The following is a 26,050-nucleotide window of genomic DNA, read 5'->3' as shown; positions in this document are numbered from 1 at the left end:
TGCTCCTGCCAACCTAACAGTTCGAAAGCGCGTCAAGTGCAAGTAGATAAATAGGTACTGCTCTGACGGGAAGGTAAACGGTGTTTCCGTGCGCTGCTCTGGTTCGCCAGAAGCAGCTTAGTCATGCTGGCCACATGACCTAGAAGCTGTATGCCGGCTCCCTCGGCCAGTAATGCGAGATGAGCGCCGCAACCCCAGAGTCGTCCGTGACTGGACCTGATGGTCAGGGGTCACTTTACCTTTACCTTTAGTTTTGGAGGAGAGACTTAGAGGAGAAAGAGATCTCCTTAACTTGCTGTGCTGATTGTCTGGAGCACACAGCTGAAGCTCATATGTGAGGATGCTTGACTGGTTTGGTTCAACTGCTGTTCAGGAGACATCAGCCCCAAACAAGTGACCTTTAAAAGCTTGAGGCAGGTTATCCTATGACATTCAATTACTTTGTAGCAGGTGGCCTAGTGTGGTGGCATCCCTCACCTGGCCTCCAGTCAGTTGTGTCACCAGGCAGTAAAGGGGGAGGTGTGAGGCAGTAGCGAGGTGGGTGTAGTGAAAACCCACTGGCAGAGTCAATGTGGCACTCCTGCTAGTGCTTTTGCAGCTCCACAACAACCCATCCCTTCTACTTTCTGGAAGCAGCATCAACATGAACATCAAGTGAGCAACAGAGCCCCACCATGTCATTGGTACTAGAAGTGGTAGTGTTACCTGCATTTCAGTAGACAGGTTTTTCACATTGTTTTAATTCCATAGTTAGTTTAATTACTTTTACACAATAATCTTTTGTATGTTTTTAACTATGTGTGTTTTATTTGGATTTGTTTTAATTTTTGTGAGCCACCTTGGAAAAATGGGATTTAAAGAAATCACGAGATCATGATACCATCATGTGGCTTGGACCACGTGCTAAAAATCACCTGGAGCTATTGTTCTACAAAAACACCTGTCTCTGCTTATGACCTATTGTGATGGGGATTTCTCAGGTTGACGTGGGGACAATGTGTAGATTGCTTTGCTGCAAAGTGAGGACTTTGGTTGCAAATCTACCTCGGAGTTGCTATTATTCATCATTCTCTCTTTCTCCCATTCATTCCCAGTCCTGTTTCAGTGGATGAGGGGCAAATCCAACTGAAAAATCCTACACTTTGCGCATTCACTCGTTATGGAGTTTCACATAATTAATGGCCACTTATAAAAACACTCCCACTCACACACACATACACCACTTTTCACACTGTGGCAAGGATTCATATTTGAGATTCCCAAATTAAATCTACCATACTAATGCTGCAAATTAGCCTTGGAAATATCAGTTCTAAAGCAAACATTACATCTTACAAAGTAGGCTTCAGCAATACCCTAATTTTGTCTCTGGAGCATTCAGTTCAAAAACTCAAAGGTAATTCCCTAGCAAAATTGTAGTCTACAGATTTAGACCCCCTGTAGATCCTCACCCCCCTTAATTATTTGTCTCGTTTCTAGTCATCCTTGGTCTCATCAGAGAGACTGGGCTGAAATGGACTGATAAGGATACCTTGAATAAAAAATATGTCTCTTTACATACCTTAGTTACATCTGCTTCTGCTTCTTTTCAAAAACTCCTCTCTGCATTCACTAAAGTTGACAAGTTGTTTTTGGACTAAACCCACCTGAAACAGGTGCACCACCCTAATACAAGCCCAGCTGAGGAACTCCTACCAAGCTAGCGTGTGCCTTTGGGATCTGAGGCTGCCCTGGTGAGCTGTCAAGAGGCACCACATTGCTAATACGTCCTGCAACTGGAAGCCCATCTTGCTGCATCAGAGTATCCACTGATTGGCGACTGAGGAAATACTCCTGGACTATGTTGCTAGAAGGAGCGCGGAAGAGATTTTCATTTTTTAAAGGAGCTTTTCTCAAGAGGGATGCTGGGAAACAGCTCAATTTTGTCTGTCTCAAGATAAATTTGTTTCCTGATTCTAGCTCCTCATAATGGGGGGTGGGGCAGATGTGGCCCACTAGGTGCCTCAGGCATCTGGCCTCCTGCACTCTCCTGAAGCCCCACCCCTCTCCATCCCTGCTCTGGACATCAGGCTAATGGAGCAGAGTGAACCATCCCTGCTCTGCATGCCCCATTGGCTTCCATACTGGCCACATAGGAAGTGAATATACTACCTGAGGGCACACTATGCCCGTTGACTCCACTAGTAAGGCAGTGGAAGAGCTTTCCATTTCACCAGACTGTGACTTCAGAAGAAAGCCCGTCTTTTGGGGTTTGGTATGGTTTCCCCCCCAAAAAATGTGGATTTGGTAAGATCACCTTTAAATGCAGAAAAAGAATTGAATTTTGCTCCCATCCCTGCCAGAGAGATAGCTAGAAGGATTTTATTTTTATTTTTATTTTTTTAGGGCAGAGACTAAGAGAGGGAGAGAAAGCTTTGAGTTAGTGAAGCATCTTGGGGAACTGCTCTCTTCAGGAATCTAATACAGGATTAGTAGTTCTGCTTTAGGAGCTGGTCATTCTTGTGTTCTTAGTATGCAGTACCTATTCTGATAATCTTCATACAATTTTAGATGGAAATTATGTAGCAGGAAATGTAATTGAGGTGGGGGGAGACCTGCAACAGGAGGTGGTATGGACATAACAGATAAATTCCTGAGTTACTTCAGAGGCATTACAGCTCCATATTTTAATCACCATGCCCTGCTATTTTATTATATTAGGAAAAGACAGAGATGTGCATTCATTATTCCGTTTCATTATCCAATGTGGAGTAATCCAGGTAGGCAGCTTTGTTTCCAAATGTAGTAAAGACCTCGCTGTAAGGGCCATGATTTAACCTGTTTCCCCCTGGTTTCTAGGCATGGATCTCATAGTTATTTGTTTTTTGTTTTTGTCCCACTCCTTTGCCCGGGAAAACCCAATGCTTACTGCTGAATTGGAACAAGCATCAATCTGCCAAAACAAAACAAAACCCAACCACCGCCCACCCCAAATTTACATTTGTTCCAGTTCATCAGTAAACATTAGCAGCAGGATGACAAAGCAACCTATTGGACCCATGGTGAGAAATTAAGGGACAAGTGGAAATGTGGATGAAACCTCAGAGTCGCTTTGCCAATCCTAATAGCCCCTCATGAAATGGGCAAAAGAAAATGAAAGTGTCCTATAAGTTGATAGACCCAAACACAGAAATATTACTTCTCTCTTCGGGAAAGTGTTAGACCTCACTTTGAAATAAACGACTGATTGGGAAAGGAAGTACATGCTTGATAGCTAGAAAAGTTCTAAGACAATGGAAAGCCGAGAGTGTGTTCTTTTGGAAGCAGTTTGCCTCCATCTAGACATTTTAACAAGTCTACTACAAAGAAACAAAAGTCACAAAAGAAAAACAAACATTCAGACATCTGTCCGCTTAGTATTCAACATGTTGTAGAGAACAGAGTACTGATATTTCGTATGTTTACTACAGAACAAAGACACCTTTTAAGTTTTTTCTGTCCTTTCAAAGCTATGTGATGCATCCTTGTTTTATCTATTTTAAAAGAGAGGTTTTAAAAAGGCTGCTGTTAAAATCTGAAGCAGCAGCACTTTTAGAGCCAGACTACCAGAACACAGGACCTGGACCCACAGTCCAAAAGGAACCAACATGACTGGGCCACACCAGCAGTTGCCGGAACATCTTTTCTTTATTTTTTAAAATCTTCGTACAGAGCTGATGCACTTCAGACAGCTCTGCCTCCCATCTTCATTTTCCCAGAGTGCCCTTGGGCCCCATGTGCAGCATTCCTACTTAGGTTGTTGTTGTTTTTTGACATTGTGGAGGTTGTCGCCACCAGTACCAGGTGACAGGGTGAAAGGCTGGACCAGGGAGCTGGAAAGGAATGAATGGGTTCCCCTTTTCCCTTTTTCAAATGTTTTTACAGAGGTTGCCGTACACGCTTGAGCCAGCATGCCTGGCAACCTTCATAAAACATTTCGGGAAGATTTTTTAAAAAGAGATCCAACTATTCCTTTCTCACTGTCTAGTAAGTCAGGGAGGGGGGAGGGGGGAGCAACAGTAAGTGACCAGGCATCACATGCCATGATGGGAAGGAAATGGGTTCCTTTTTTATCTCCCACACACCAATGAAACTTTTCACAGAAGTTGGAGAAGAAAAAGAAACCTATTTGTTCCCTTCCCAATACCAATGCCTGTTGAACAGGGAGAGAAGTGTCTAGAGTAATCTGGGACGAAAGGGGATCATTAGTGGGCCGAAGTCTCAAGGGCTGTGTTCCTGCGAGCTTGGCATTGTGGAGCTCAATCATGGCAGCAGAAAAGGCTTGGCTGCACAACCGCAAAATTCTTTATTGGCCGTAAACGTGGTACCCTACCTACCAGAACTCCATGCCTATTTCAGTAAGTAGTGTTTGTGAGCTTTTCACCTCTACCCTGGAATGGTACATTTCAGGTTTACCAGCCCAGCTCGAATTTATGAGAACTAGGTATGTTTATATATATGAATGCCTGTGCATAGGATGCATTCATAAAGAAACTGACAACATATATATATGAGTATGGAAAACAGAGTAAGGAAATGGGAGAAAGAAGCGATTCCCGTATATGTAGGTGGTAAGCATGTTTATTTATACGTTTGGCAGTCAGTGAAGCAGGTGCAATAAAAAAAAGGGCTAACGCAATTTCAGACAGGATTTCAGCAGGAAGTCACTGACTGAAGACAAAGCAATAAGGCCACCTCATAACTTTTGCAGGTGCAAACAGCATGGAAAGTGGGTTCAAGTATAACCGCCCTGATGCTATAATGAGTGCAAATCATCTTGAATGCACAATTAAATGGATGCATGGAAGGATCCTCAGTTATCCATGACAAAAGCATTGGTTGTTTCATGCATGGGGTATTGTGAATATCAAGGTGCTGATTAATCAAGTTTATGCATGCACATCAGTATTTATGCTCTCTTTTTTCTTTCATGTCAGCTAATGTGCTGGAAGGAGACTCAATGGAGCAGGACGTGGAGAGCCCTGTTACAATCCATCCGCCTAAGTTGCCCAAACAAGCCAGGGAAGATCTGCCAAAGCACTTAAAAGAATGTACCAAGAGGAAAATCCAGAGGTACGTTAGGAAAGATGGAAAATGCAACGTCCACCACGGAAATGTAAGAGAGACTTATCGTTACCTGACTGACATCTTCACAACCTTGGTTGACCTCAAATGGAGATTCAACCTTTTTATTTTTGTCATGGTTTATACTGTGACGTGGCTTTTCTTTGGATTCATCTGGTGGCTAATTGCTTACATCCGAGGAGATCTGGAGCATATAGGGGATAAGAAATGGACCCCATGTGTCAGTAACCTCAATGGGTTTGTTTCCGCCTTTTTATTCTCCATAGAGACAGAAACCACCATTGGGTATGGTTTTCGGGTCATCACAGACAAATGTCCTGAAGGAATTATCCTGCTTTTAGTTCAGTCTGTTTTAGGATCTATAGTCAATGCTTTCATGGTTGGCTGCATGTTTGTGAAAATATCCCAGCCCAAGAAGAGGGCGGAAACCTTGGTGTTTTCTACCAATGCCGTAATTTCCATGCGAGACGGAAAGCTGTGTCTGATGTTCCGGGTTGGGGACCTTAGAAATTCACACATTGTGGAAGCGTCAATACGAGCCAAGTTGATCAAGTCAAAACAGACAAAGGAGGGGGAATTTATACCACTCAACCAGACAGATATTAATGTAGGTTATTATACAGGGGACGATCGTCTGTTTTTGGTTTCACCGCTGATCATCAGCCATGAAATAAATCAACAGAGTCCATTCTGGGAGATTTCCAAAGCTCAACTGCCCAAAGAGGAATTAGAAATAGTGGTCATCCTAGAAGGAATGGTGGAAGCAACAGGTAATGTTTTCTCAGGTTCAACTTTTTAATAACATATTATTTTTTAAAGGTGCATAAGCATTATGAAAGAGGTAAGATATAATCAGAGAGAAAATGCAAGATGCTAATCCTCTCCAGTTTTGTCCCAGTAAGTGTCTTCAGGCCTCCAAAAAATGTAGGTTGAGCAAAAGGTTCAGTTTGGAATATTCATTCTTGAAAGGTGATGATGCAAGCAGAAAACAACTCAGAGTAGGGTTTAGATGGCACTGGATCTTTTTGAAGTTCCAAAGCAAATGGAGTGTGTGGTGGGAGAGAGAAAAAGGTTGCTTCTTTCTTCCCCAAAAGCTGCAATCCACCCATCACTGTTTGATGCTCTGAATCATTGCCCGGTGAGGACAAATTCTAGGACAGATTCAGGGCAGCAAATTAGCTTCCTTTGAGAAATGTTGTGCTAAATTATTTGCAAGCTCAGGTCAATTCAATATTCACATTTGGTTTAATCTCGGTTCACAGAGGGAATAACATTTTCGGACATTTCCACATTTAGCTAGCCCCCCAAACACATATAGAAATCCCTAAACAGTAGATCCCAGATGCTTTTTCCAGCATGTCAAAGATGAAATATTTCCAATAGTATGCCTGAGAAGGAGTTTGTTTGTTTGTTTAAAATGATTGTGAAGAAGAAGAAGAAGAAGAAGAAGAAGAAGAAGAAGAAGAAGAAGAAGAAGAAGAAGACCCATCTGGCTGGGTTTCCCCATCCACTCTGGGCAGTTCCCAACATCATCATCATCATAGATAAAACATAAAACATTAAAACATCCCTAAACAGGGCTGCCTTCAGATGTCTTCTAAAAGTCAGATAGTTGCTTATTTCCTTGAAATCTGATGGGAGGGCGTTCCACAGGGTGGGTGCCTCAAAGCGAAACCTCAGATAGCTGCTGCCACTCAGAGTAGCAAATGGTTCTTGGCTGGATGGAAAATGCATATATTCATATTATTCAGTAAGACGGTCTTCCATGTACATGCCCTCAAACTGTGGCACCCTGTGCTTTGGATTGCATGGGCTGATCCTTGGAGATGTGCCAGCAGGTAGATGGACTATATGGCCTGATGGCTCCTTTCAAGTCTTGGCCCCATAAGAGCAGAAACCACTGGTGCAGTGGGGGGTGCTGACTTAAAGCCCAGAGCAGATTTCTGAGCCACAGCCCTTCACTTGCTCCCCAGACAGCCACCACATGTAGTTCATGTCATGCTTCCATTTCATGGTATTAAGAAAAACATGGTTGCTATAGCAATGAGAATGCTTCTTCCATTGTTGTTGTTGTTACAGAATCACAACTGCCATCTTCAGGAAGAACTAGACTAACTTTACCCCCTAGGGAAACTCAATTTGATGAGCCATACAGCCTACTGATTATGTCAAAGAAACAGGCGCATTTAAAAAAGAAAACCAAGTGACCAAAGTCATATAGGGAGAGGCTGGTCTGGATAGACGGATGGATCTGACATTGCAAAAACAGGAGGCACAGCCAGGGCCACTGCAAACTGTTCTCTCCAAATAAAAGACATTAATAGGCATTGGGAACCCAGAAGTGCATTTCATCAAAAATTCATCAAGGCAGAGTGCAGGAGAATAATGGCACAAACCAGGTGTGTGCACAGTAAAAGGAAAGGCAGCTACAAACAAACCCTGCTAAATGTCAAGGCAAAGGCACAGGTGACCAGTCAAGATAGCCATATTGCAAATCCATGTTGCTTTGAGAACATTGGCAACAAGAAATAAAATACAATCCTAAATCTGTAGCTCAGAAATGTTGATGATGATTACCATGAACTATAATGATGAACTGGAAGTAATTCTTTGATGGCTTACATAACGTAAGACCTATAATAAAACTGGGAAGGCGTGAGTAATAGTCAAGTTTACAACAAGATGTCTTATCCATTTAAATCATGCACAATTAAAGCAGATTAAGCAGACTAACAACCCAACCCCAACACCTTCACAAGTTATCCTGTGAAGTGGAATATTACTACAGTTGTCTGCTTGTTTGTCTGTCTGTCTGTCTGTCAAAGGAAGGCAGTCTTACAGGCCCTGCTGGTACTACCTTACAAATAGTTCAATTTTTTTAAAAAAAGAGGCAAATTTGAATAGAACACATTTTATCTTTTGGACTGGCAACCCCACAGAGAAGTTCAGCTGGACGGGGCTGGGTCTATCCTCCTAACTGTCTGGTTCAGTAAGGTTTGGAAGACTTTATTAGAGAGTAATCTACCTTGAATATAATGGGAAGCCAAATATTGGCTTAGCATGAATGCACTGCTGGTGCACAGTGGGACAATCCTGGCCACTTTGTTCCTTTCCCAACCCTGTTGTTGCCATGCTACCAGGAGCTTAGTCATAGTTTGGGCTTAGTGTTATGTCCGCCCCAGGTTCATGGTTTGTTTCATTCCAAACAAACCACAAGTTGTAACCAAGGCTTACAGCTCATGGTTTGGTTAGAATGAGACAAACCATGAGTTTAGACATAATGCTAAGTCAGACCATGGCTCAGCTCCCTGGCACACATGGCTTCAGTGAGAGGACTGCTTAGCATGTTCACACTTGTGTGTCGCTTGCAACCAAATCAGCCCAATCGAGTAATCCAAGAGTGCAGAGTTTTTGTCATCAGCAACGGAACTGGAAGCTGATGTGTGTGCCTGCCATCCCCCAACTAAAGCAACCAAGTTTCGTTGTGGTTCCACATGTGAGAATTTGAACCATGTGTAGCCACAGGGGGTTATAGACACTCTTTCCACTCTGCTTTCCGTGCTATGTCAAAAACATTTTTGTTTGCTAAAAAATAAGATAATTACATGTGAGATTTTTTTTAAAGGTTCACAATCACTCTTTTTTTAAAAAAAAACTGTATAAAAGTAATTTCTTTATAGCTAATCATCTAAATCTATTTGAAATTTCATTTATGTTTCTGACAGATGAACAGCTCGAGAGTAATGTTTGTAGAAGGGTTTGCGGTTACATAAAAAGCATGCTCACCAGCTGTGGAAAATGTGTTTGGAAAGCAGTAAACTGTGCACACAGACCGTTATTTAGATACCAAATGAGGCTATCAAATAGATTGCCACCTTACAAAGCTGGCTCGACTCTTAACTATCACCCTGTTGACTGATGGCTTATTGTCCCTTTAACAGTGTGCTAATGAATAACTTCAGTTGTTCTCTACCATCAGAGCTATGTGTCCTCTGTGTTTTAAAAAGCCATAAAGTTTTACGTCAAGGTAACTCAAATTCTATAATCTGTATGCGGTTAAGCACAATTTCACATTTGCATAACAACCCCCTGAGGGTCATCTAGTTCAACTCCCTGCAATGCAGGAACTCTTAGCTAGATCATAGAGTTATAGAGTGGGGAGCAAGAAGCTATGCAGAGCACCGAAACCCTTCCCAATGGATACTGAAATTCCCACATATTTTGGAGATTCTCCATATTGTGCCTATTTTCCTATCAATAAAAATGAGAAACCTGATCTTTTTAAAAAGGGAAAGTAGAGTCTCACAGTATACAAAAAATTCTGTACCAACAGTAAGTTCAACTTTTTTCTGCACAGAAATGTAATGTATGCAAATCTTATGATACCTCTCCCCATTAATAGTTGGCCATCCTGGCACCCAACTTTTCAATCATATCTATTCTAACTAAACTATAAAATCTTTGGCATACCCGACTTATCACATTATTATTTTTCATGGAATTAGATATAAAGAACACCATGAGTGTGACTGGGTACAATGAATAGCAGACAGTCTTAAAATCGTAAAGTGTGGATGAAAAAACCTTTGGCTTGGCAGAGATTGTTGGACTACAACTTCCATCATCCCCTGACTATTAGCCATGCTTGCTGGGGCTGATGGGAGCTGGAGTCCAACAACATCTGGAGGGGCACTAGCTTCCTACCCCTGAATTCTAAACCAGTACTTAGGCTTGCGGCCCTCATGTTTCAAATCTGATTCTGTATTATCATTGTTTGAAGTATGTCTTTTTGTGGATCCTGTTACTTCAACATTCAGTGTTCTTGCAACTTTCTTTAGAATTTGAAGAACTGGCAGTGTTTATTTCAGCTTTGTGGCATGCCAAATAGCATAGCTATTGATTAATAATACTGTGATGAAAATGGCTTAACAGCAGCAGCAGCAAGAAAAACAACAACTTATCTTTCTCTTCCACCAAGGAACTTAAAGACAAGTTAATTTTGCTACCAAATATGAAGGTCATAAATACAGATATTCTGGTGAAAGCATCTGAATTAGAAATCGAAAGAAGAAGAAAATCTTCTACAATATATCCAGAGCAGCAGAATTTTGCACTGATTTAAGTATCAGGATATTTAAACACTGCATATCTGAAACCCAAACAGTGTAAGTGGAGTGAATTAATGTGAAAATATTCAGGTCACTTTTTCAGAGGAACATTTTAAAGAAAGAAAATAAACTGCCATTTCAGAAGTGTGTGTTGATTATAACTCCCAAAAAAATTGACCTATGAAATTGCTAAGCAGAACACTGCGGCCCATCTGCTAAGATCTGGTCAGGTGGCTTGAATGCAGCCATCTGCACCTACAAATGGAGCTTGCTCAGGTATACCAAGCATCTGGAAGGGTGGACATCTATTAATAGGAACACTCCCCTACGGTAGCTTAATAGAGCTGGTAGCATCCAGAAAAGAATGTTTGGTGAGCTGAAGTGAACCTCGCTGGGAAAGGCAAGAGACCCACCATTTTGCTTATGACCAGCAGAGGAAAACAAAGCCCTGGAAGAAGAGGCAGAAGTAGACTCCTAGCTCTGAAGACTGGGGAGACATTCTTAGAAGCTGACAGGGCATGGGCTGAAGAAAAGGTCTTTCTTGTAATGGAACGGGGGGGGGAGTCATCCCTCCCCCTCAGCACCTATGAGATCAATCTCCCACTGTTGTTTTGCCTGATAGGCCAGCCCTGCTGGGTGACACCCAACACTGTGCCTGAGAGTATTTCCAAGGGCATGAGGGCAGTTAATGTCGCTGTCCCACCATTGTTGTATTTTCTTCCTATCTATCTTCCCTTCCCCAGCTAAGCTGATTTAGGATTCTGCAGCCATTCCACCAGCATAACAGCAGCAATGCCAGGCACCATCAACAACATCTTTCTGGCACAAAGTTAAAACGTATCTCTTCTCCCAGGCATTTGACAGATCATGACAAGTGGTTGATGGCCCTCTGGATGAAATGTTCTTGCTGCTGAGGTCTTAGTTGTTTTTCTGCTGGGTTTGTTTGAGGCTTTTCGGAGAAGCTTGTTGAAATGTGTTGCTTTTTAGCTTTTAACGTTTATGCAAATCACTTAAAGGCCTTTTTGATGTAAGCAACAAGTAAGTCGAATAAATCATCATCATCATCATGTCCAGATTTTTCCCCCTCCACAAAACAAGGGGGGTGCACTCTGTGTTTCAGACATATTTTGTTTCAAAGGTGAGCTGAACCCACTTTGTTTGACAATTTCTTTCGAAAAGCTTTTACTGCAGGTAAAAGATAATTGAGGTGTTTAAGAGCTAGAGCAAGACAGTAAGTTCTGATTGATTGTGACAGAGATTTGGCTCTGAGCTTTTCCTGATAGGCAGTGATGGATGCCAAAGTCCCATTAAGTTTATAGAAACGAAAAACTTAAAGGGTATATTTTATTTTGCGTAATCTCATTTAAATTTTATGGTCCATTTATTCCCTGTAGATTTCCTTGGATTTGAAATGCGAATAATCAAATCAAATAACAAATCTGCCATTTAAGTCAATGATAACATTTTCAATACCATTGCATCATAACTATAGGTCCCCCTCCGAATTAAAAAATAAAAATTCTGGGATTTCAGATTTTTCACACTGCTACTTGCAAACTATTATATGTTGCACACCACCCCAATCTCTGAGTGGTACAAAATTCCAGAGGTTCCAGGCACTTACCCTGGGTTCGTGTTTCCTTTGGAATGAGGGACAGCGGAGACTGAGGCGTCTTTATATGTGGTTTATTTACACATTTATACAACTTGAGCCTACGATGGAGAGGTTCACAGTATTAACACACCGAGAGGATCTTGCTTCTCCCAAAGCCACAGCCTTGGATTTCAGCAGAAATCAGGCATAGCTCTGTCTCCCTGCTATCCAGCCTGCAGCCTTGCTTCTATCTTCTAGTTCACATAACTCAAACTCCCAACTCTGGTCTTTGTCTTTCTAACTACCAGCAAATTGAAGGAGGGAGACTCATCCATTTGCTGTCATTTTCTTTGTTACTTAATGCTCCATAGTTAGAGGACCATTACCTCATCAGAAAGCTAGCCTGGCTATTCTAGGAATTGAATCCATTGCTGGATCCAGGAATTAGAAGGGGGCTCAATCATACAACCTACCCCTCCCCAAAACTCACAGCAGTGTGTGTGTGTGTGTGTGTGTGTGTGTGTCTTTCTCACTTGTGTGGAAGGCAGCTAGAATTTAAGTAAATCACAATCTAAGGAAGAGGAAGAAGAAACATTTTCAATTATTGTCCCACTGACTTAAGACACCTCAAATGCCTCATGGTCATGCTAGAAGTGTGTGTGTGTGTGTGTGTGTGTGTGAGAGAGAGAGAGAGAGAGAGAGAGAGAGAGAGAGAGAGAGAGAGAGAGATGTCTTCATTCTCATTTTATAGCTTCTGGGCACCATTTTTATTTAGCCTAGCTGTAAGTAGGCTCCCAGACTGTAGTGCGACAATGAATTAAGGCCTAGATTCATAGTTGGCAATACCTTCATAATAAGAACTCCAGACTTTCTGGAAGAGAATATTAAACGTGTTAGAAGCACAATCTTAAAAAAAATAAAAATTATAGTATTCCTTTTCCACCTACACAACATCCACCTTAATCATCTTACACCCACATAACTGGCTCGACTTCAATGACACTGTCTCCTCTGCTAGCTTAAGAAACTGTTATATATTTCCATGATAGCTGAAAATGAACAATTTTCAAGTCAAGTTGTTAAATTCTACATGCTTGGAACAATGTGTGGGTGTTGTACGGATTGGCATAGAGGACTGAAGAAATCACCCCCCCTCCTGGGTGCATGCGCGCACACACACACACACACACACACACTTCTGATGACAAGCTGCTTGTTTACTTACAGACTTGAATAAAGGCTTTTACTGCATAGCAGTCTTTAGCTAAGAAAATTGTATGTAACATCATGATCAATAGTTTCAAATGCAATTTAAAAGTTTAGTGGGATCAACAGGATGCCACTGTCCCTGTGGATCCCTAGACAGAGATATGCAAATGTGCCAAAGCTGGAACTCAGGCTCAGTAGTCCTGTTAACTTATGCCAGCTATGTTTGAAACGTAGAAGTAATCAGATGCGATGGGCCAACAAAATTGTGACTTCCATTGACAGTGTTTCTTTCCAGGCCACTTCTATGTAGTTAATCTCTTTTGAACATTACCAGCACTGGGGTGGGAGTAACCACACTATGGTTACCAGAGTATGAGGGCTATTTTAATGACTCCCAATCTGTTAACTTTAGTGGCTTGGGTGTTGAGTTGCCCTTGCATGAAGAGCTCCTGTTTACAGAAGGGTTCTAATCCATCTGTGGCATGGGGAAAGTGGTTTTTGATCATTTCTCCTCCGTAGCACCACCATCCATGCTGTTCTGGGGAGTTTCCTGGCCCTATGGAGCAGATCTGCAGAAGAGGAAAGGGGGAAATTGGTAAATAGCACCTCCCCTCATTTGAACCAGAGCATATTCCAGTCACAGAAACCTGGATTCCAAGTCATTATCTTAATACCACCTGCCGCTGTTCTAATTGTGTTTGTTTTTATTACACTGCTTATAGTCTCTTGTTAGCTAACTTGAACGTTCATCAAAAGGCAGAATATAAACCCTTAAATAATAAATAGCCATCGATATAGCCATTGAAGGTACAGTGGTACCGTGTTCCTGAACGGCTTGGCTCCCGAACAAATCGGGTCCTGAATGCCACAAACCCGGAAGTAAGTGTTCTGGTTTGCGAACGTTTTTTGGAAGCTGAATGTCCGACGTGCCTTCTGCGGCTTCTGGTTGAGTGCGGAAGCTCCTGCAGCCAATCAGAAGTCACGCCTTGGTTTTCGAACTGTTTTGGGAGTCGAACGGACTCCCAGAGTGGATTAAGTTTGAGAACCAAGGTTCCACTGTTGGTGAGAGACAATTGGTACCTGCTTGCTTGCAGAGTAAACCCAATACGGTATTACTAAACAGTATCAAATGAAACTGATGTTCTGATTATTTATGCACCAGAACTCATGACACAACTGACTAGAGTTGTGTGTAGTATGGAAACAAATCAATAGCATGCCATCATGTTGGAGTTCTTGTCCCTGATTTCCCAATGATATGCTCTGTAAGTGGCATTAAAGCAACACATGAACATTGCTACAATACTCAAAATACACACAATTGGCCAATAAATGTTGAGCACACAACAATAACTGGAACAAATGCAAAAAAAAATTCTCTTCACAATCAAAGGTATGGGTAACTGTATCCATCATCTTAAGGAGGAGCTCTTATAAGGCTGGTATTAAACCGTTCTCACTGCTTTGTTCACATAATTTCAGCAGACAGCACATCAGCATCTCATGGTAATTTGTTGTTCAGTTTCACCATATGCTTATTATAGCCTGATCTGATCTATCCATCATTTCCTACCTATTCTCTTGCAACTATGTCTTAACTGTCCCACTGCTTCTCTGAAGTCTAATTGTCTCCTCCCTGCTGACAGTTAAATTTCCTTCACCACCCCTCAGATGACAAAGGTAATTTTCACGTTATGATAATCAGTCCATGTCACTAACTACGGGGAAAGACCACATAAGTTCTATGGTATAGTTCAGATTAAAGGAAGTCATTATTTTAGCTAAACTGAAGTTCCAAAAATTCTAGGTCTTTTTGTCCACTGAGGATCCTTAAGTCCTGAAAGCACAATATCAGTAACAATGGAATATCCAGTGCCAAAGTTCAATGAAATTCCATGGGATACAGAAAACTCTACTATCTGTCTACACGCATCCATTAGCAATTTACTGTGACAACAAAGAATGTCTGTAATTATTCTATCTTGCTAAGAGAGGAAACAGTTGACAATAGGATCATCCTGTGAAACTGATTGGCAGTTTCCTGTCATAAAGTGCAATCCTCCTCCTCCTCCTCCTCCTCCTCCTCCTCCTCCTCCTCCTCCTCTTCTTTTTAAATCACACTGAGGAATTTTTAATCAAAGAACAACACTTTAATCAATTAACCACACCAATCAATTCATTAAATCTTGCAGCCCTTTTATTTTCACATAGTACTGACAGGATAATGTCAGGATAATGAAAAACAGACAAGTTCAGCCATGGGTTCAGAATGCCAACCCCTATATCAACACATCCCAAATTAGCATTGCTTTGGCAACGATAATAAAAGCACAGAGAAAGATACTATGCAATTGCTTGACTTCTGTTGTCATTAAGAACAATGCGGTCTGCAGTTGGGTTGCGAGGTGCTCTCTCTTTCTTCAGAAAACAGAGGAATAGCATGGAAGCACAATAAATACTAGCTCGCACCAAAAAAGGGGGGCAATGTTTTCTCTTACGCCTTCTCTGTTAAGTACTGCTAATAACCGTCAAGTTCACTCTCCCAAGCCCTGCTCAGTTTGAGTGAGTGTTGCAGGTGGAAGTGCTGTTAGTATACTTACCATACATACATCGTGTTATTGTATGCAGCCTTCCATATGTACAACCAGTGCTTTTTTCAGGGGGGTGCAGGCTACCCCCAACATTTTGTGAATCTTTGTACTTTTGTCCATTAACTGTATTTATTTTCCCAATTTGAACTATAAAATGGTGATTTCTTGAGCAAAATGAGAGTACCCCTAAACAGTTTTTTTTAAAGGAAAAAAAAAGCACTGGGTAACACCATGCACAGGCTGCTTAGCATGAAAGATTTACATTACGAATATAATAAAGAGAGTCATAACAATAAGCACATCAAAAAGCACACAAACCAAATTGAACAGATTTCCACAGAAATAATAAGGTCTAAAATAAAGATGCCAAAGATTATTTTAGTAACAGCAACAAACCCCGCTCCACCCCACCCCCGTTCCCCAACAATTTAAAAAAAAAAACCCTAACCAACACCTCAGCCTGTAGTCTGTTCTGCAGCCTCATCTTTTGTAGCTGGAGTCAGTCAGGCCCTCCTCCCCCAGGCCAGGTGGGCAAAAGGCCTGCAGGGCAGTGAGCAGGTCATCCAGGACTCACAGCCAAGATGGTATTGCAAATTGACACTTAAGGGGTCTTATGTTTAAGTAGGCTATCTAGATTGTGCTGTTAGTAACTTTCACTGCCTACAACACCCATGTAGACAAGGAGGCTATGGCAACAACCTCAGCACTCCTTAGGTCATGGGTCAGCAAACTAAGGACTGTGTTCCGGATCAGGCCCAATTGCCTTTTGGATCTGGCCCCTCAGACAGTCCGGGAATCGCCACATGGATCGCCAGCATGAGCGTTCTTTCCCTCTCCTTCACATGGCGGGAGCGGCGCCTCCTCCCTCCCTACTCCTGGCTTCTCCCTGCCCTGCCTAGAGGAGGAAGGGGGCTGGGCTTTGTTGGTACCAGCAGCAGCAGTGCTCGAGCAGCCGCCATTTTAAGCAGCCCCTCTCCGGAGCCCTTTCACATGCCGCTCATCATCCCTCCGCCACCGCCATCCCCTGCCGCTTGCAAGACACAGGTAGCAGCCACCAGGGCTTGTGGTGCTCTTGCATCATTCCCCCCCCCCAAAAAAATATAGTCGTTGTCCCACACACACCACAAGGTCTGAGGGACAGTGGACCAGCCCCCTGCTGAAAAAGTTTGCTGACCGCTGCCTTAAGGAGTGATCATCTGAAGGTGCTTCCATATGTTTTGTAGACTGCTTTTCAGCTTTCCCTAAAATTTTCCAAATTATTTGGAATGGTTGCACTGAAGCCAAAGTGAGAGGAAGAGGGGCCTGAATCAGGGCCAAAGGGTGGAATAAACTTTTATGAAAAGAGCCTTGTGCTATCTGGATTCCTGCCAGAGAGCTGGAGAGAAGATGAAACAGAATTCATACAGAAAAATAAGGCAGGCAAGAGGCCCCCTCAATCCATGTTTCACTGGTGGTAGAGGAATTAAGACCCGCTTCCCACCTCGCCACATTACCCCCACAAACATACAGAAGCAAGAGCACTTGTGTCGATCTAGCTGCTTTCATGATATTATGCTGCATTCTTCCCAAAGGAAGTCACTTGGTGCAATCCTAGGCATGGCTACTCAGAATTAAGTTCCAGCAAGTTCAGTGGGATTTACTCCCAGGTATACATGTAGTAATGTATGGAAGTGAGAGCTGGACCATAAAGAAGCTGATCGCCGAAGAATTGATGCTTTCGAATTATGGTGCTGGAGGAGACTCTTGAGAGTCCCATGGACTGCAAAAAGATCAAACATATCCATCCTTAAAGAAATCAGCCCTGAGTGCTCACTGGAAGGGCAGATCCTGAAGTTGAGGCTCCAATACTTTGACCACCTCATGAGAAGAGAAGACTCCCTGGAAAAGACCCTGATGTTGGGAAAGATGGAGGGCACAAGGAGAAGGGACGACAGAGGATGAGATGGTTGGACAGTGTTCTTGAAGCGACTGGCATGAGTTTGGCCAAACTGCGGGAGGCAGTGGAGGATAGGGGTGTCTGCGGGAGGCAGTGGAGGATAGGGTGTCTGGCGTGCTGTGGTCCATGGGGGTCACAAAGAGTCGGACACGACTGAATGACTGAACAACAACATACGTGTATGGGATTGGAGCCTCAGTGGCAGCACCAGAATAAAATAATTATGGAGGGATTCACAGACTGGGCAAAGTGCAGCTGGAATGAGAGGAGAACAGATTTCTTCCACATGTTAGTTTTCTGAGACAGAAATAATGACATATTTCACATTAATGCTCCCACCCCAACATACCTTCATTATAGTAAGTCCTTATTATAGTAAGTTGTTTTTTCATTGTGTTGACTTTCAATTTAGCACATTTCAGATTACAACCTTATTTTATTTTTCACTTTGTGGGTCAGTTTAACTTGTATGTGAAAAGTTGTTGTTGTGTTGTTGTTGTTGTTGTTGTTGTTGTTGTTTTATTTGTACCCCACCAATCTGACTGGTCACCAAGGGTTCAAGTAATCAAAGGGATAGGGTGGGGAGTTAATGTCGGAGAGGTTGGTTGCTCCTCCCTTCACTCTTCTCTAGAACCATTTATTAAGTGACTAGGAAAGCTTGTGGCACACTCAGCCGGTCAACCCCCTAGAAACATGTAAGGTGGCTAATCAAGCATTGCCAGGTAGTCAGAACCCTTATGCTGTCATTATTGGGCCTGTGAAAATACAGTACTGCTAATTTGCTCTGACACCATCATGTCCTGCTTCAGGTTTGAGGGAGTCTCTAAGCAAAAAGTCCCCCTGTGGGCCACACCAGCAGTTGCAGTAGCCCCATCCTGGATCAATGGTGGGTTGCTGGGCAATTGTTTTAATTTCTTACCACATAAATGAAAATAGCGAGGAGTTTAAATAGTGCATGGTGCTGATTGGAGTGCCAGGAAACATTTAAAAGGGGTGGGGCTGTTCTGGTTCTGGGACCATGGCAGCTGCCCAAGAATGCCACATGCTGACTTTGTGCTAGGACACCAGTCACTGAAAGAAAGAACTTGGAGCTGGCTAAAGATTCATCATTCTGAAGATATAAGCTTGCATTTAGAAGGGACAAACACAAGCGTCAAGTCCTTAAGACTGTGAAGACTGGCTTGAAAGTCTGCGAGCAATTCATGATGAAATCTCAGGAAGGGAGAGGAAGAGGGAAAAGGCAAGCAAGACTAGCATACCATTTCCCCCTGCTGCATCCTAGCTGCTTCTATTCATTTTTGGTGGCAAAACTGAAACTTGTGATAGGATGAAGTTTCTCAAATCGCTTTTGACTCAGTTTTTTGCAGGCGGCGGAGTTTGGGTCCCCAATGGTAAGGTGGTGGGGAAAGCACATTTCTTAAAGGATTCATAAAGGGCAGCTTTACCATTGCCAACAAGGCAAGGGTGAGTTCTTCCCCTCCACCCCCCCAAATTCACACAACACTTTCTAGCACCTTCAGGTTGTAGGAGCAGTTGTCTTTCAGAGAAGCTTTCCTTCCATTACTGATCTGCTCAGTGAGGAGAGCCTAGTAATTCTCAAGCTTCTGGTGATTCCGCTAAACACTTTTGGAAAAACCAGTGTACCAGATATTTCCCTTTCCTTCATTCTCTTCCTTTGCTTATGCCTCTCCTTGCTCCACCTCCCTGGGGAACGGCGGCTTCCCACACTGCTTATGCCTCTCCTGCTCCACCTCCCTGGGGAACGGCGGCTTCCCACACTGCTGCTCTGTGCGATCATTTCTGAGCACACACCTCTTTGTCGTTCATTTCCCTCACTTTAAAGCCGCAGTGTTGCCTCTGCGCTGCCTGACTGACCCTACTAAATGGCAAATTTCACACACCGCTTGCCATGTATCCAAACGATCTAGGGCGGAAGAGCACGTCTTTGCTTTATGCTACATTTCCAGACATCATGTCTCATTAACTGTCTGGTTGAACAAAGCACTTCGCTCCACGGAATTGATGAAAGCCAGGCAGGGGCTCCAGCAGCGTCCTGAACCACAAACAGAAGGGAGCAGCCATGATGTGACACTGAGCTGAGGGTGCGTCTCTGGCTATTGATCTACAGTGGCCTTTTTAAACTAAGCGCTCCCAGTTCCTGCATACAGATTTATACATGATGTGGAATCCACCTGTATGATGTCAAATGAATTTGACATCTTGTCAACCTCTCAGCCACCAAGTGTGCTGCAAATGTAAAAATGTTATTTAAAGTAAATGCAGCTGCAGCTACATACCATTTGTTTGTTTGTTTGTTTGTTTGTTTGTTTGTTTGTTTGTTGTTGGTTAGTTATATTTGGGAGGGGGGAACACCCTACACCTTTCATAGGTGTCAGTACAAAACATATTTTATATCTCATCATTTCCCCCTAACAAACTATTTAACTATTTTCCCAGGCCTTTTTTGTAAGCTCATGCTGATTTGTTTATAGAGTTGCTGATTTTAGTTCTATTTTTTTTTAAGTATTCATTACTTAATTGTGTTTTTAAGTTTATTGCAAGCAGTTTTGATAATGTTTTTTTGAATTATGAGGTAGGAATCTAAATAAAAATAAATAACTGTGCCAAGATTACATTAAATAGCTTTAAAGTGCTGTTTAAGTGGTCCCTTCTCCAAGGTATATTAACTAGGTTGTTTTTTTAAAAAAATAGTTTAATTTAATATAGAAATAACAGGGCAATATGACAATCTCTAAAGAGTGACAGAAGTTACAGCTGAGTTGAAACAACTCATCCATGTTTGTGTCCAGTCTTACAAAGTGCAACCATTGTAGAAGAGCTCACCATGTGTCCTACTTTACAAAGGGCAGGCCTCCATTTTAGAGGCTGCATCAGAGGACAATCCTCTCTTTGTAGGAGTCCTCTTGTTAGGGTTGTCCAGTCCAAGGCCAGTTTAAAGAATCAGAAGAAGGGAGACAAGGGCCTTGAATTTGCTTGTCAACAGACTGAAGAGAGAACATGGCACCTAGTCACAGTCTTCTCCAGCAATCTACAGCAATCATTTCTAAATGTGCATCTTTATATAAGTCACCTAATGCAGAACTGTCTTGTCTTTATTGGTGGTGGATAAGTAGCCACCCCAATTGTGGCCCCTATTTTGGACACATCTCAAAAAGTGCATCTTTTTATGGTGGTGAAATCCAGTGATATTATATGTGATTACATAATCACACAGAGATCGCTGTATTCTCTGATTCATTGTCTTGGCCCCACTTGACTTGGTTCACTCCACAACAATGATAGGAACATAGGAGGCTGCTTTATACCAAGTCAGACTATTGGTCCATCTACCTTGGTATTGTCTACAGTAGCTGGTGGTGGCTCCTCCAAGGTTGCAGGGAAGATGCTGCCCTAAGATGCTGGGAGCTGATTGCCTGCAAATAAGGTGCTCTACCGCTGAGGTATGGCCCTTCCCCATGTAACTATGACAGTTGTCATCAGGTCACATCACAACACATTCAGCATGGAGTATTGTTGGCTGCATACCCTCACAGGAAATTGTTTAGAGAAGTCATTGTCAGTCGTGAAGTTCAGAGGTGATGGCAGCAGCAGTTCTTTGACACCAATTTGGCATTAGCTCCTCTGTGACCTCATCACCATCCATAGGCAGATGCAGCCATGTTGGACGCGAAGGTGGATTTTAAGAGAACACTGGACATTTACCCTCTCCCCCCTTTAAAAAAAAAAGAATCTTTGATTTGAAAGAAGAGACACAAAAAACCATAGTATTAATAGAAGTACATCATTTAGTAAGATTATTCTTCCTGGCATCTCTAGCTAAATATTTCCTCAAGCTAGCACTCTTCTGCATCTGGGGCTTTGAAATGACAGTTAACTCACCACATTTTGCCTTTTGTATTTTCTTTTTCTCTTCTTCTTTGGAGTTCTTCAAAATGACTCCAGACCTCATCTTGAATACATGAACCTGAAGTCCCATTTGTTTTTTGTTTGTTTGTTTGTTTCTCCCCACTGCTTTTCATTCCAAATGAGTTGGTTCAAAGAAGATATATCTTTTTTATTCTCCAGGCCTTTTCCTTGCAAGGCAACATTTTTTTTCCATGGGACCACTTTAGGAGGAATACACAAGGGATGATGTGTCAGGACTCAAATCCACATGGATTTTTCAGGGGGGAAAGCAGATGCAACTTACCTGAGGAACATTCCACTTTGCAGGTGACAATGTATCTGAGATCTTATCCTGATGTCTGTTCCTGATATCATGCTCCTTTAGGTTTTAGAAATAGCAAGGCAGGAGTAATATGCTGCTGATCACACCCATTAAAACATTAAAACAATATATACATATAATGTGAGGAGCAATCTTTTTGTACATGCCACAAAGGCAACACCCTCCCCACCACAACCTGTAGCCTATTGCTTTCAATAGTCTTTCTCGGACACTTGTCAGGCTGTGTACCTGCCATATATTTAAAGCACATTGAAAGCACATTTCCTCCCCAAATAATCCTGGGAACTGTAGTTTGCCCCTCACAGAGCTACAGTTCCCAGAGTTTTCTGCATGCATATCCAGCCATACTCAGTTCCAGGATACATTCCAGGCAGGCAAAAGCACTTGAGGGTGCACAGTGGAGCCAGCTAGGGACATGATTTAGGAAGGAGCATGGTTTGAAGAGAAGCCAAAGGCTGGCTAGACAGGCCTGGGCCTGGCTCCTGCACAAAGAACAATGACAGATGTACTGTCTTGTAAGTGAGGAAGCCAAATTTTAGTCTAGCAAAGTGACAGCATATAATCAGCAACGGGAAGAGAGCAGAAATTAGTCCAGTCACCCAAGGAGCCCATAATGAAACAAGAATCAAGCCAACGCCAGAGAGGGGCTTCAGGGTTCCTGAAATGTTTATCGGGGAGAAGGCCTGGGCTCAGGATTCTGGGATCAGAAGCAGCAATCTAAGACTGCACATGAGCATGAAGATGCTCTAACAGTTGGCCCAGCCTACCCACCCCCCTGCCTGCCTGCCTGCCTGCCAGCCAGCCAGCGTTTAAATGCAGGGCTCCATTTTCACTTCTATGATAATTCTTTTGAAGGCATTACTTGAGAGTCCATTTCAGGCCAAAGACCAAGACACCAGAATGGTTGTTTTGGAACCCATTAGGAATCCTGTGTTGAAATTTTGGATGCTAATATGTCCTCAGGATTTTCTGGAGCAACCTTCAAAGTTGTCAGATTCTGTAACTTTGAGGTTGCCTGTTCATTGACAGGACTTTTGAAACAATGACTGGTACAACATGTGAGAGGAAATGTGAGAGGAAATAGTGCAAGCTATACTTAGAATAAAAGTATTAATTTTTATACTTTTTAAGAGGTACGGTATTTTACACTGCCAGGCTTATGCAGAAGTTTAGAAAGAATATTATGTGACAGTTTGCTGATGATCTCTCATTTTTATTTTTTACATGGTTTCTATTGTAAATATGTATAGTTGAAAAATGCTTTGCATTTTTTAGTGAAATTGTGATATTTTTTATAAATACATAAATATTTGTCCAGAGACCTCAAGGTGGGATAAACACTAGATCCATGCCTTAAAAAATGAAGCATCGTGGATAATTTTCTCATCTTTAGTTGAAAGTGATGGTAGATAATGAAGACCCAGGTTAGTTAAATACTGTGAGTAGAAGCCAGGTGGTTTCCTTGTGCTAACAGAAGGGTTTTTGATGGAGCAGAATCTTCCACTAAGTGGGGCAGGGCATAGGCCCTACGTGGAAAAAATTGCTCCAGAAAATTCAGGGACCCTCTAGGCCACTGTGGATGCAGGAGCAGGGCAAGGGGGAATAGATGAATATTATGGTTCAGGGATGTTCAACTCCCAGAATAAATAAGTAAAAAAACTGGCAGTGATCTACCCATGGGGGGGGGGACCCAAAGCTAATTTTAGGGGGGTGGCACCAAAGTTCTTGAGCTTCTTGGGGGGGCATAAACCACTCACCAAACAATAAACCGGGCAGCAATAACACCGTCTTCCGTTTTTGCAATCGTCGCAAATGAAGGACAGAGTGAGGAGGCGGGCAGATATCACCCGGCCATCCACTTGTTGATCGTGGTCAGGTAGTTGGACATCCCTGTTATAGCTCAATTCTGTTAGCGAAGGCATCCACGAACACCATTAGCCTGAGGGCACCAAGTAGATTCCACTTCTTCTTCATTTGGGAATTGGTAAATTAGCATAATGATAAAAAGGTGTTTGGTTTTGTTGTTTTGTTTTTTAAAGGTCTCAAACGTTTTGCTAGCCATTTTCCAATGGAAAAATTTGTTGAGTTCAACTGGGGGAGGGGAGAAATTGCACTGAAGAGAGAATTTTGAACTGATATCATAATACAGTAATGTAAAAAAGGGGAAGGGATACAATAAAATTGGCCTGCTAAACTCACTATTAGATCATTATTTTCACATACTAACAGATTGCCAGTGTAGCAAATTTAGTGTTGCATATCTAGCACGACATTCCTGTCCATCATGGTTATGTGTGCACCGTAGCTTTAACATACAACAGACCTGCTAGGAGCCATGTTGCTTCTGATTTCTCTTTCCTTTCTTCCCCAGGGATGACGTGCCAAGCCCGAAGTTCTTATGTTACCAGTGAGATCCTGTGGGGTTACCGTTTTACACCTGTTCTCACCCTAGAGGACGGATTTTATGAAGTTGATTACAATAGCTTTCATGATACTATGAACCAATACACCATCTTATAGTGCCAAAGAACTGGCAGAGATGGCCAGCCGAGCAGAATTACCCCTCACTTGGTCTGTGTCCAGCCAATTAGACCAGCGTACCGAAATGGATACTGAAGAGGAGACCAAGGACCACGAAGAACAAACTGAAAGGAACGGTGATGTGGCCAACTTAGAGAATGAGTCCAAAGTTTAGAACTTAACAGTGGGGACAGTGGGGACCACTAATCTTCCTTTAAAAGGGGAAAAGAGGGAGGACCGATTAAGGTGTGACATGCCTCCCTGCCCGTAAGGCAAGCAAAGATTTGGGTTAAAGCTGCAATATCCCTGCAATGTTGCCGTGTAATCTCTTATCCTTGTTCTATTTTTTCAGCTGGAGAACTCAGTGTTCACACATGCAGGTGTGCGGTTTGGGGCTGGTTTCTAAGATAAAGGGCAGAAGTTTGTTATCCTGGGCCAAAAGCAAAACACAGGGACTGTAAGTGAAGTCCATTCACGTCCTGAGCTTTAACTCCAGTTTTTATATACTGTATTCTGAGACAGTTTTGAATGAGATGCCTGCGTTGCAGTTTTAAGACCCAAGGAGGTGAAGAGAAAGGTCTGAAATTCAATGAGATACTGTACATATGCCTTATGTATTTTCTTTCTCTTTCAGTTTAGTAATAAACCCAGCATGTACAAAAGTACTGTAGTAAAGAACCTCTAAATAATGTACATACGTGTGTAATTAATGTAGGTTTAGAGATATAATTTAGAAAATAATGGGATGCAAAAAAAAAAAACCGACCACCTCATGAGGAAGGTGGTTCTCTTCTAACACGAGACGTTTATTAGAGTTTGGCACCCATTTATAACTGCCCCATGAATGCATGTCTATTTCCTCATTGTACCAGACTGGCAGCTGTTTAGAGTACCTCACTGTTTTCTTAAGCGATGATTTAGCTGACTCTAAAAAGCCATAGGTCTGGGGTGGGGGGATAAGGGCAGAGAAATTACAACACGATTCCTGATAAACTGTGAAACTGTTTACAAAACAATTGTTTTCTTTGTAATGTTATATGGTTTTTTTAAAAAAACAACCACTTCTGGTTACTTGGCAGGCAGCTAGAATTAAACTGTGGCAGATTCTTGTCCAAGGCAAGGATTCCTTTTGTTATGACATTTGTCTTTCAGAGATTTTGTGTCGGGCTATTAACCTTTAAGTGCAATACTTTGGGAAACTTTGGTTTTCAAACCATTCAGCTAAAAAAAAAAACAAAAAAACACCTGTGTAATTTGCTATATCTATAGCTATATAACCTATATAAGCCATGAAAAGTTTTGAATGTTATACCATAGTTCAGCAGAGAACATTTGCAGCTGATGTTCTATCTGAAAGAAAACAACTGGACTTCATTATCTGGATTTCATTATCGTAATAGGTACTTCATATGTCTTGAATACTCCCTGCAAAGATCTCCCAGCATGTCAGCCTTGCACATGTGTCGTTTCTGTGGTGTCAATGAGCACAATCTGTAGGCCTCATTCTGCCATCTTTACTTATAATGAGTAGTGCCTTAAGTGCTTTCCAGTGTTACATTCTCCCAGTGGTTGACAACTGCAAATGAGTAGCTGTACAGAATCCCTGACCCAACTGCCACCAGTTCATGCATTCAAAGCTGAATTATCTCCTGAGGAAATAGATTTGGAATTGTTTTAGTCCTCATCACATACTTACTTATTTGCTGCCCATCTGACTGTGTTGCCCCAGCCACTATGGGC

At 42.3% G+C, this 26,050-nt stretch overlaps 1 protein-coding gene across 1 annotated transcript in view; it reads left to right on the top strand.

Moving 5' to 3' along the window:
* Window positions 1-25,065, top strand: part of KCNJ6 (potassium inwardly rectifying channel subfamily J member 6) — a 61,097-nt gene extending 36,032 nt beyond the window's left edge. The window contains 3 exon segments of the mRNA XM_033147018.1: window positions 4,956-5,873; window positions 24,162-24,291; window positions 24,293-25,065. Coding sequence (XP_033002909.1) covers window positions 4,956-5,873; window positions 24,162-24,291; window positions 24,293-24,485 — 1,241 coding nt within the window. The 3' untranslated portion in view covers window positions 24,486-25,065.
* Window positions 25,066-26,050: the final 985 nt, after the last annotated feature.

This window comes from Lacerta agilis, chromosome 4, assembly GCF_009819535.1.
Source record: "Lacerta agilis isolate rLacAgi1 chromosome 4, rLacAgi1.pri, whole genome shotgun sequence".
In the NCBI taxonomy this organism is placed as follows: Eukaryota; Metazoa; Chordata; class Lepidosauria; order Squamata; family Lacertidae; genus Lacerta; species Lacerta agilis.
The sequence above is the reverse complement of the archived record's forward strand: the minus strand, read 5'-3'. Positions and strand labels throughout refer to the sequence as shown.